The sequence below is a fragment of the Rhinolophus sinicus genome, linkage group LG07 (genome assembly GCF_036562045.2).
Source record: "Rhinolophus sinicus isolate RSC01 linkage group LG07, ASM3656204v1, whole genome shotgun sequence".
Lineage (NCBI taxonomy): Eukaryota > Metazoa > Chordata > Mammalia > Chiroptera > Rhinolophidae > Rhinolophus > Rhinolophus sinicus.
The window spans coordinates 97,460,127-97,472,443 of NC_133757.1; the positions used below are offsets into that span (position 1 = coordinate 97,460,127).

The 12,317-nt window shown below is 36.6% G+C and overlaps 1 protein-coding gene and 1 pseudogene across 1 annotated transcript in view; both read right to left on the minus strand.

The window, feature by feature from the left end:
* Positions 1-1,957: 1,957 nt before the first annotated feature.
* MTMR9 (myotubularin related protein 9) overlaps positions 1,958-12,317 on the minus strand; it is a 40,413-nt gene continuing 30,053 nt past the window's right edge. Inside the window, exons 9-10 of the mRNA XM_019733202.2 lie at positions 10,550-10,701; positions 1,958-5,880 (exon numbers count right to left, since the gene is read on the minus strand). Of these exons, the coding sequence (XP_019588761.1) occupies positions 5,717-5,880; positions 10,550-10,701 (316 nt within the window). The 3' untranslated portion in view covers positions 1,958-5,716. The remainder of the gene's footprint in view (positions 5,881-10,549; positions 10,702-12,317) is intronic.
* On the minus strand, positions 9,650-10,331 carry LOC109448100 (myozenin-2; annotated as a pseudogene).

Consider the following 12,317-nt stretch of genomic DNA (forward strand, 5'->3'; position numbering starts at 1 on the left):
AATGCTCTTTAATAAATGTTCAGTTGAACCTACTCTCCCTTGAGTACCTTATAATTTCATCTTTAAGATGACTTTGCCTTTATTCCTCGAATTCTTTCCTGAGTTCATTTAACTCTTGTTTTCTACCTTCCTATTTTGTTTTGTTTTTCATCTATATCTGTTCTGAGTTTTGTAATCTCATTTGAGATTTTTTTTCCCCTATCATGCCTGGAAGTTTTGTTGAAAGGGATATGTTCCTTTTGGAATGTGTTATAGTTTGCTTCTGTTTAATGTTTCATTTATTGGGGGATAATTTTTACCAGCTGAACTATTTTCTCATTTTATTTTTATAGCTTTGTATGAGTGCCATTGGCTATTTTTTGATCACTTTCTGCTTTTGAAACTTTTGAAATCATTTCAAACTTATAAAAAGGTTTTCAGTCTTTCCTTTCCTTCTGTAATCTTCATAATTTCTTCAAAGGATACAGACCGGTTATTTTGTAGAATGTTCCTCAATTTAAGTGTGCCTGATGCTTCTTCATAATTAGATTCAGGTTGTGCTTTTTGTTTGTTTTTGCAAAAATACCACAAAAGTGATGTTGTGTTCTTAGTGGATCATATCAGAAGGCACATGACATTGATATGTCTCATTACTAGTGTTATTAACTGTGCTTGGACAATAAACTTGGTGGTATCTACCAGGCTCTCTTCACTGTAAAACTACTATTTTCCTCTTTGTAACTAATAAATATTTTATGGAAAAATACTTTGACTATATACTTTTCCTCACAAACTTCCTCCTGCTAGTTTTAACATCCACTTATGGTGACTGCCTAGATCAATTATGATTGCCAAATAGCGACTTTCTAATTTCTTCATTCTTTCTACATTTCATTGTTGGCAGTCTACTCTGAGGAGGATATTTCTCTCTTTCCTCACTGATTTATCCATATCAATGCATACTGAGTAAATAGTATGTATAATACGTACTCCTAATTCTTGGGAGATACATGTGAAGTACTTAGGTGGAAAGGTCATGATGTCTGCAGCTTATCCTCAGATGTTTCAACAAAACAATACACATACACTCAAGAGCATTAAAACAAAGGTGAAAAAATGTTAACAATTATTCAATCTAGGTGAACTGAATAAGGGAAATCATTGTACTATTTTGCAACCTTTTTGTGGATCTGAATTTTTTCAAAATAAAGAAATATATATCAGTTTTAATTGTAACACTGCCAAAACCTTCACAAATATTTGAAAAAAATTAAAGTCAGCCTACAGATTTAATTTACCAGCATTTGAATATATTCAAAATTTATTACCATTGTCTATAGAAATTTAACACTAGCATCTGTGCAATAGCCCTCTGAGGCAGAGGGGGAACACCACACACAAATCTTACACACTAACAGTACCACATTCGACTGTTTCTTGTTTTAGTAAACCAAGGTTGACAGAGCAGCCAACTAAAGATGAATGATTGCAATTTTGGGACATAATGCCTCGTAAGTGAACTTACCACTTAGGGAACATTATAAGTAATATTAAAAATGCTACATAGACTTACAAAAGTTCAGTATTTTTCCTGAAGCCTATATATAGACAGGTTCACAATATAGAACCCTGTACATTACAGCACTCTGAGGTTTTAGCAAAGCATACATTATAGACATATTTGCCGTACAGTGCAATTTTATTACGTAAGACATGAATAACAGTGCACTTAATTCCAGGAGTCACATTCAAATATATCAAGAGTACAATTCAAATACCTGCTATTGAAGAAATACACATTCTTTTTTTTTTTTAATAATAAGCTGTGCAAGTACAACATTTTTAGTGTAGATGGTAATAGCGCTATAAGGATTCTAAACAACAGAACTCAGGGTGTATTCATGTAGAATAATCCACCTCTCCAAAGATGTGCATTTTAAAAGTGCAACAAATGTCTTGGGTAGACAGACACAGGCAGTGTTGCAGAACTTGTTTTTATTACAAATCACAAATACAGTTCATCCTGTACTCACAGGTGGTTAAACAGAATGGCTGTAAAAGTCAGTACGCTCCCCTCAGGGACTGTTTTTCAGGACAAAGTAGCGTCTGCTGTGAGTCCTACTTTCTTTTGGTAAATTAAGCACAAACTACAGTTCCACAGTGTAGTTCAAAAACAGGACGTTGGGTTTCTTAGAGGAAATTTAGATAACAAGTCCAGACTTTCTAAAATCTAGTTATACAGTTTCAGAGGGTCTCTTCTAGGCTATTGGTTTAAAGGAAGAAGATGCTGTGGACACTAGATTATAAAGACTGAGTCAAGGTAAAAGTACTTTTGTTCAATAAAACAAAACTTAGAAAACTGATATTGTAAGAAAAGTACCATTTTATATCATCTGAGGATAGATAATAATAGAGAAATCAGTCTTTTCATGTTTTTGTTGTTGTTAAGATGGTGAATTACACAAAAATACTATCTGGTAATAACTTAGGATATCAGCTCTGGAGGGGGAAAAAGATCTGACTCATGTTAAAGAATAAGAAATAACTAATCTATGCTGTCTTGAGCTATAGCATAAACCTGTATTAGATATATTGAATCACTTCATTCTCTGGTAAATTTCAAAGCTGCCAGGACAAAGGATCAACTATCCTAAAAACTGCCTATTTTCTTTGTCCAGGAAATAATTTTCTGATAAAGACTGCTCATAATACCCTCATACAGTTTTCATTCACTAAATCTGGATATGGGTAAATCCCCAAACTTTTACCTCAGGCTAAAGCCTGATCAGTAAACCTGATATCCTCGTTAAGAATTATAATTAAAATAGCTAATCTGAAACCAGATTAACTACAAGAATTACATCTTTAAGCAAATTTTTTAAAATGCAGCAAAACATTCCTATTTTTCACTGCAAGAGATAACTACTGGCCAAATCTTTTTTCCATGGTACTGATATTTTTTAGTTAACATAAATACTAACTGAATCAAACACTAATATCTCACTAAATTTCATTCTTTAAAATGAAAAGCAATGACATATCACCTCTGTAAATGAGGTTTCAGAGTTCAAAGAAAAGTTTTTAAATTCTCCATATGGGATCTGAAATGACTATTGTCTTCCAAAGTTTTCCCAAAAATCACTTTAAAATCTTGCTTCAATGGCCTAAGTTTTCTTAGAAATATAATAGAACACATTTATAGATTGTTTTAAACCTATTAGATTTTACAATTTCTGCTTGTTTTCTTCCCAATAATTTTGCCACCACTGTCTGCATTAAAGTTTTTAAAGCCACATTTATCAAAGACAATTCTCCAAACTTAATGTTTAAGAAGTACCTTGTTATGAGTATATCCATTGTATTTATTTTTCTCATCCAAGGAATGGGTAACTTAATAGTATTACGAAAAACCCTCTTCAAGTTGTATTGATAATGCACTTATTTTTGACAGAGTGCTCGAGTTTGGGAAAACCTTAATATTCGCATTGTTAGCTGAGCCCTTTGAAAGTGCATTGGTACCGAACTTTGTTTTAACAAGCTATAATCAGAACTGAGATTTGGACAATCCCTAGTTATAAATTAATACTAACATGCAAACTTGTCTAAACAGCTTAAGATTGCTGTCTCAATAAGAGAAATAAAAAGAAAATTGAACTACTTTGCTATTATACTCTGGCTCACACATAAAATGCTCTTCAGGAAGACGGGTGTAAATGATGGCATACAATTTGCTCATGACCAAACCTAATAAAAACTCTCTCTGAAGTTTCCAACCACGGAAGCCCTATGGCCAATCAATATTACCAATAGAGATCACTTTTAAAGGATCACTAAAAGAAAAATGAATCTCTAAATGGTTTTCCTTATGGGTCCATTGACTGAGAAGAACAAGGCTCCTGTATATCTAGTCTTGAGACAAAATTAGGAGAAACAAAAAAGTCAAGCTGTGTGAACAAATGCAACAAGCAATTCTGAGGGGCCATAAAAAAACCAGGGTGTTTCCTCCTTAAAACGTATACAGACACTGCAGCAACACAGAGATACCTATTGCAAGACAGTGCATCGCCGTTGTTCCTTGCCTCAGCCTTTGGTGAGGGTTTCAATGCCCCGTTATTCATAACTATAGCTGAGAAAATAAGTAAAGAATAAAACTGAGCTTAGAGGAGAAGGCAGGCAAATTGACCAAAAGAGAGTTCCGACTATGAAATGTTGTCCAGCCTTTTGCAACAAGTCTGAGGAAACAGAAAAAAGATGAAGCTTGGGAAACTGGAGATAGAATTTGCCACTTTCTAAGGCTTCTGAATATGGTCATAGATTTTGACAGAGTCAATTTTTTTAAATTACATTTTTAGCTCAATACATTCCTCTAAAGCAGGGTTCAGTTTTGGTATGCTTTACACTGAAATGGTTATATACAGATGGGGTGCAAATAATATTAATGGTTATCCTTCAACTATCTTTTTAAAGGAAAACTAGAATCAATAATATTTGTTAAAATGAGCAGTGCCAACAAACAGAAATGTACATGGAAAGCACGGAGCTGCTAACTTTCGGAGTTGCAGGCATAGACTAGCATGGCAGTAATACAGTCATCACTGTTTCTGTAACATTGAAACAGTTCAGATCTGTTTCTGAAGTTTAAAACATAGCTGCATCGTGTTCATAAACTTTCACCTCCACTTAAATTATATTTGCCTAACATATAATGGACAAATCAGCAGAGTCAAGATAAAATTTCAAAAGGCTGAAGCCAACATGAGAGTTGTAACCTTAGTATTAATAAACTCTTAGAATACTTAAAAATAAAACAACACAATAAAACATACACATACAAACATAAACCAGTGCAATGAGAACTTCAGACAAGGGCAGTGCTTCTCTGGTTTAAGGAAACCATATTTGTAGCTTAATTATAACAAATTAACACCTATTGTAAATGACGGTTTAATGTTACATCCGGCATTTTTGATACACATTTAATATGTATGGTCAAAAACCTGAAAAACCAATTCAACAGAAACAATACCATATCAGTAACAAATTCCTACTTTGTTTCTATATTGCACATACTTTTAGTGTCTACTGTTAAAATAAATTTACTTCTTACTGTAAATATCAGATGACTATACCTCTTGCCCTTGTAAAATGATTTACCTTGAATAAACATTCAGAATTTCCTTTCTTGACAAACCAGAATGAGAATGAACTCAGCTTTGTTAGTCCAAAACTATTTTAAAGAATGGCAAAGGTATTGGAAATGGCATGTTAAACATAAAATTCTTGGTTTATCCACCATTTCAGTTTTGAAAAATACTTCTATATTCAAGTTGTTTAAACGTTTGATCCTTTTTTAAACTGACAAATATTCCATAAAGAGATTAATCATATCCTTGACTGGTCTGGAGCACTGTCTGGAAAGTGGACACAGAGAAAAGCTTATGATAAAATGGTGTATAACACAAAATGGCATTACGTAAGTCACCTGATTTACCTAAAATAAAATGACTAGCACCTCCTTCCTGCTCCCAAAGTGAGGAGGCCTAATAGGCCACGTGAAACATGAGAAATTATAGTAAGTTTCGTTCATAACATATTGAGAAATCCATTACATTAGGGGGTTCTCACACCTAAAGCCTTAAGTTCAAGGCTACTGTGTAAAAGTGAGCTGAAGGGCAAAAGGAGAGAGAAGTGGGCTACGGGTGCGGGAAGGTCCTTACAGAGGGTGTGAGGACGTCTTTCAGGGACTCTCCTGTATCCCATCCTCAGTTTCCAGTTCCGCCAACTGCCTCCTAAGGATATTTACTTTTGCTTGTAATTCCTTATTATAGTCAATGATGTGAACCATTTCCTCATATGCTTCATCCAAATACTTGGAGGATCTGTTCCAACGTAGGAAAATACCTATTGAATCCAGGAAAGGAAAACAGAAGGGAGAAAGATACATATAATGGATTAACATTAAAGTTGTGGGTAATATATAATTCCATGTATTTTTCTTTTTTTCCACAATTCACATCTGTTTTATCATACTCTAAAATATACAGGAATCTTGATGTACTGAAAGTGATTAAATACAGTATTTAAGAAATCACTATTTCTATGTACATGCTTATTCTTCAAAACCCCCACAAATAATGAAATACATCAAAATACTGTTTTCTGATATATTCAGGAAAACAAGCTGATAATTTATAATACCATAAACTTTCCAGTTTCACAACAGAAATATATTTTTTTCAAAATTATAGAACTTTACTCAGACCTCTGAGACCTCCTACACGTGTGAAATCACTTTCACTGAAAAAATGAGTTACAGTAAAAGCAGCACCACACAAATTTTTATTTAAAAGCCTAAACTTTGGTGCTGTCTCTGTCTCTGTCTCTCTCGTTACTTAACAGGCAGTGTTCTAATTATGCAGGCAATTGCTTCCCCAAATAATAATTATAATTTTATTATGGACTAAAAGGAGACATTTTCTCCTCTACATAGAGCCTGTGTTAACTATTTATTATCCCAAAATAATAGCAGAAAGATACTCAAGTAAGGAGGTACAAAAACTTTCTAGGCAGCAACATGTCAGTAGCTGACAAGCTCACAAAGGTTTTATGATTCATTAAAACAAGTTCCAGAAACCACACTTCCATGGTCCCTAAACAGTCTTTCTATGTATGTCCAAAGGCTACTCTCCATCAGAAAGGTAAAATAGAAACACAGCTTAAAGACGGGCTGACCTGTGTTGCTGTTTCTATAAGAAAAGTATAAGAGCCTATTTTTTAAAAATCCTGTTCTTCAGTACAGGCAGGAATCACTCGATGTTAATGTTAACTATGAGGTAAAAATAAACAGCAGAGAGACATTTCAAGGCTGAAGAGTAGCCTCACTGATACACGCCATACATCTACCCTGGGAAGATTTTACCTAACATACAATTTCTTCCAGTTGTAAGTTGAGGAGGCACTAAACACATATGGAAACTCCGTTCTTAATAGAGTGGTAGGAATTCATTCATGTAGCAACAAAGGTTTCCTTCTATCACCTAATCCTTAAACTCTCAATAAGATTTGGTTAAAAACTAGTTAAGTCATCCTGCAGGCCACTCAACTCGCAAACCTGGGTTTTCTTCCGCGTAGCTAGTCTCTCATTTCAGTTGTTAAGCATGCCAGTGGCTTTTAGGTAAACTGTCCCAAGAGTCTTAAACGAGAATATAGCTGTGATCTCTCACTTAAGAGATCACTTATCCTGCGCCTGTGGTTGTCTACAACAATCTAGAGAAGTTCTGAGCAGCCCCCAAGTCCCCAAAGCACTGATATTCAGAATCAGAGAAACTTGAGACTATGTGAGGCCATTTCCCCACAAATCTGACTAGAGAACACCTTGACAGATAAGATGAAAAGCGCAAACTGAGGGGGAAGGAAGCAGCTAATGACAGATATGCCAAGAGGAACAAGACGTGAGAGCTGACATCCAGAGTAGTGACACAAACAGACTTGATCGCAAGCCGAGAAAGCAAAGCAATCTGAGATCCTTTTACATATAAAGGGAAACAGTTTTCCACATGTATTCTCCTTGAGGGTGTAATGTATCAGAACATGGTGTGATAACTGACATACTGACATTCCTGTTAATCCAGTTCAATTTACCAAACAGCTACTGTTCCTGTGTGTATGCTGTATGCTGCTTAATACAGAGATGAATAAAGTTGTACTTACTACCCTCAAATTACAAAGAATTTAAATGGCACTTTATAGTCCTTTTTTTAGGTGAATGCCTAATATATTTTAGATAGATTTTGTCAATTTTTAAAAAAACAACCCTTGGTATTTAAGGAGATAAGCTTCAGGAGTCTGAAAAATTAACGTTGGTAAAACACCTTCTTTAGAATAGATTGGAAAATTAAGCATGGATTATTGTTCCACACAATGTCTGCATTACTGCACTGACGGTGGCATCTGTGTCCATTTAGAGACCCTAGCTAGAATGATGAGCTCTGTGGGGATAGAGCCTGGAGTGCAGTTTCCAGGCTCTCAGCCTCACATAGAAAGGTGCTCACTCGGGTAGTAAATGGCCATCAACTGTGATTGGATGGCCATCTGCTGTGGCTAGTTGGCCGTCAGCTGTAACCAGTGAGCCATTGGCCACTAATATAACTACTGTGGCTATGCTAGCAGCAAATGGGGGGCAAGCAAGAAGATGGTGGCTGGCAAGCGCTGATTGCAGATAGGACGGCGGGTTGCGGACAGTGTGGCTCCTGCTTCCCGTGTCTCCAACCCAGCCGCCAGCGAGACTATAGTGGTATGACTCCCCTACCTATGGCTCCGTGGGTGTTCCTTTTTGGCCTAGCCACATCCTGCGTTCTTATGTGGGGAGCAGGAGCTGAGACCCCGCAGGCCGCCCTGCGTGACAAGCTCATTAACCCTTTAGTAGCAACTAACAAAAGAACCTATCCTAATGACTGCTTAATTAAGGAAACAGAAACCATCTCCTCGGAGCTTACAATTTATTCCTGTCCCAACTACCACCCAACTTTCTTACACAAAAAGTAATGTACTTTCCCTCACACCCATTAGGATGGGGAGAAAACCCAACCAGAAAATAACAAGAGTTGGCAAGGATGTGAAGAAGTTGGAACCCTTGTGCACTGTTGTTGGGATTATAAAAACGTGCAACCGTGATGGAATACAGGATGAAGGTTCCTCAAAAAATTAAACAGAGAATTATCATATGATCCAGCAATTCCACTTCTGGGTACATACCCTAAAGAATCAAAAGCAGGGTCTCAACGAGATTATTTTGCACACCTGTGTGCCAAAAGGTAGAAGCAATCCAAGTACCCATTGACAAATGCATGGATAAACAAAATGTGGTATACAAGTCGTATATATTTAATAGAATATTATTCAACCTTCAAAGGAAGGAAATCCTGTCATATGCTACAACCTGGATGAACCTTGAACACATTACATTAGTGAAAGAAGCCAGTCACCAAAAGACACACAATATGCGTCCACTCATGTGAGGTACCTAGAATAGTCAAACTTATAGGGACATAAAGCAGAATAGTAGTTGCCAGGGGCTGGAGAGACAGACAATGGGAAGTTGTTGTCTAATAAGCATAGAATTTCAGATTTACAAATTCCAGAGACCTAGTCACAACAATGTGAATATACTTAACACTACTGAACTACACACTTAAAAATGGTTAACTTGGTAAATTTTGTTTTTTAATGTACCATCTTATCTACGGAAAACATTGAATATAAGTAGCAGTATCCATTAAATAATACTTTTTTAAATAAGCTGGTGGTTATTTATTTCGTCATTTTAAAAGTGTTATTCCATTGTCTTCTGTAATCCTAGTTGGGAAATCGCCTGTCTTATTTTCACTCTTTTAAGATAATGTGTCTTTTATTCCTGAGCTTTAAAATGCTCTGTCTTTGGTTTTCAGCAGATTCAAAGTCACGTGCCTTTGCGAGGTTGACATTGCATGGAGCCTTCCTGAGTCAGGCAGTACTTCTGGAACCTGAGGCTTGATGTCTTTTGTCGATTTTGAAAAATTCTTGGCCATTAGCGCTTCAGATATTGCTTCTGCCTTATTCTGTCTTATTCCCTACTGAGGCTAATCACACATGTATATGGGCATTCGGATTATCATTCCAAGTGTGTCTTCCGCTATTTGCCTGCATTTTGAATCCTTTTCTTCTCTATGCTCCACTGAGAATGTTGTCTGCATCAGCTTGTGAACCCTCCCCTCAGCTGTGCTTAGTCTGCCATGCAATCAGTTAGAAAGCTCCTGTAATCCGGCACTTCTGCCTTTCTTTCAGGCTTGAAAAGTGTAGGGTGTAACGCTTCTGAACACGGGGGATCACTGCTGACGGCCTGTTCCTAGGGCGACTGACAGTACTTAGGGACAGCTGTGGTGTTGAGTATTTCAGGAGGAAGTCCCTTCCGTGGCCCAGAATATCAGAGTGCAATGTTTTCTGGATTTGGGGGACTTCGTGGCTCCGGGGTGTTGGGAGGAGTAAACGGGGCTTGCTGTGAACCACCTTCCACGTGGCTTCCGTTCATGTCCCATTCTGCATGGCAATATTATGATTTATTTGTGATCTTGATTCATACTGGATATTTTCAAATGTGTATTTGTCAGATCTCTGTCACCTCTTCAATAGTCAGGCACCATAGTTACTGAGATGGGACAGTTCTTCCAGCTGGACGTCTCTGGGGATGCTGACCTTTTTGCCCAGATCCATGCGGTCTACATAGTTCTGGAGACATGAAGTCTGAGAGCTGGGTGCCAGCACGGCTGAGTTCTGCTGACAGGCCTCTTCTTAAGTTTTTACATGTTGGAAGGGTAAATAATCACTGTTAATTACTCAAATGGGTCCTGAAAACAAGGTGTGACTAGATAACTGATATGCAGGAGAGAACCATGCCCATACTGAGAAAAACGTAATTTTGCACAGGTCTGAGGGCCGGGTCCACCCTGTCTTCAGATAACAACACGTACTCACAGGCAGTTGAAAGAGCATCCTCGACTAAGGGTAAGAGGTTTGCAAAGGCTGTGTGGCTTACCTTCCCAGAGCTGAAGACTCTGTGGAGCCACTGAAGGCCAGATGACGAGATTGTTGGCTTCAAAGAGAGGATTGGTGAATTTACTCAGTTCACTGGGCCGATTAACCCAGGACCACAGAGACATTGTTTTCTGCTGCAGCTTCAACTTACATCTGATCAACAAAGAAATTGCCATTAGAGCAGTTAATTAATTAATTATTTTATTTTTTTACTAGTTTCAGATGTACAAAACAATGTAATAGACATTTCACCCCTCACAAAGTGATAACCCCCTCCCCCAATCTCTTGCTCCTCTGACGTCATATATAGAGCAGTTAATTTATAACAACTACTATTAAATACTCCTCCTAATGGGACAATTTCTTCTCTCTGTATGTTAGAAGGCAGAACACAAGACTTTTAGTAGAGGAATAAAATGTAAAATAAAAACATTTGTCAGAATATTCAATCAGCATTGTAATTCTCAACAATAAAAACAACAAAGCCTGTTTTACAGTCTTCCAAAGACAGCAAGAAGGAAAAAACCAGAATCTAGTCATGTCAGGTTCGGTATTAAACATTAACCCAGAGAACATTATACTATATGCAAAGTCTTTCATTGTGTCTGAGATTGTATTTTAATTTAAAACAGCTTGAAAATTAAAAATAAATATGTATCTTGATGTAAATACAGATTTAATCTACACTCATACAATCAACAGTTTTCATAATAATCCTGAAATTCTGTAATACTCTATCGTGGAATAAATGTTAAGGATGAACACTGAACTGGCACATTTTAGAAAAAATAAATTTTAATGAGGAAAGATAATTTGTGGTAAACCTTACATTAACCCAAAAGATAGTACTTTCAATTGTCACAGAATCCTGTTTAAGTTGAAGTTTTAACTATAAAATTGGTTCTGTCTCTGAAACCTACTTGATTACTTATAAGTTTCATGCAAGTTAATTATGTGCATATAATTATGCGAGCAATAAAAATAATCCACATAATCACAGAAGCCATGTGGTACTAGAATTTAATTGCTAGGATAGCAAGTCCCATACTATGTCCCCAGGAACGAGGCATGGTGAGGACAGGAAACCATTGCACTCACTGCTCCCTCCAGCCCCTGACCCCCCAAGCCCATGGCTGGCCAATCACTGAACTTATTCTGGCTGAGCCCACCCCACACAGCTTCAGAACCCTTCTCAGTCAGCACTACTGATAGGTTCTACCAAATGGGAATCAGAACATGAGATAACATTTATTTGTGATCCTTTTATTTAATGTAGTTCAAAGGGATATTTAGGTGTAATACCAAAAAGAAGTCCACAGTCAAACATATTATTTAAATGCGGAATTAAAGTTATATACATTGCTTCAACAGAGAAAGGCTAGAGCAGGGGTAAGAAGGCCTGTAGTATAGCCCTACTTTTGGTGACCAGCTGGTTGTGTGTCCCTGGGTAAGTCACTTTACTTATCTGGATGTTACTTTCCTAATCTATAAAATTGGATGGAGAGTGAAGTTGGAATATATGTTAAGCCTTCTTCCAGATGTAAGATACTATGATCCTATATAAGGACATTACATTTAAGATGGTTGTCCAATTTATTCAAAACATGGACTAATTTTAATCTATTAGAACAAAGTCTTAAGATATGCCCACTTAGCATGTGATAGGCTCATAATAAGAATACACTTCATATAATTTATACTAACTGAAATGTCTATCATATTATAAATAACATTAATGTAGAACCAAATCCTGATCTCTTTTACGAAGT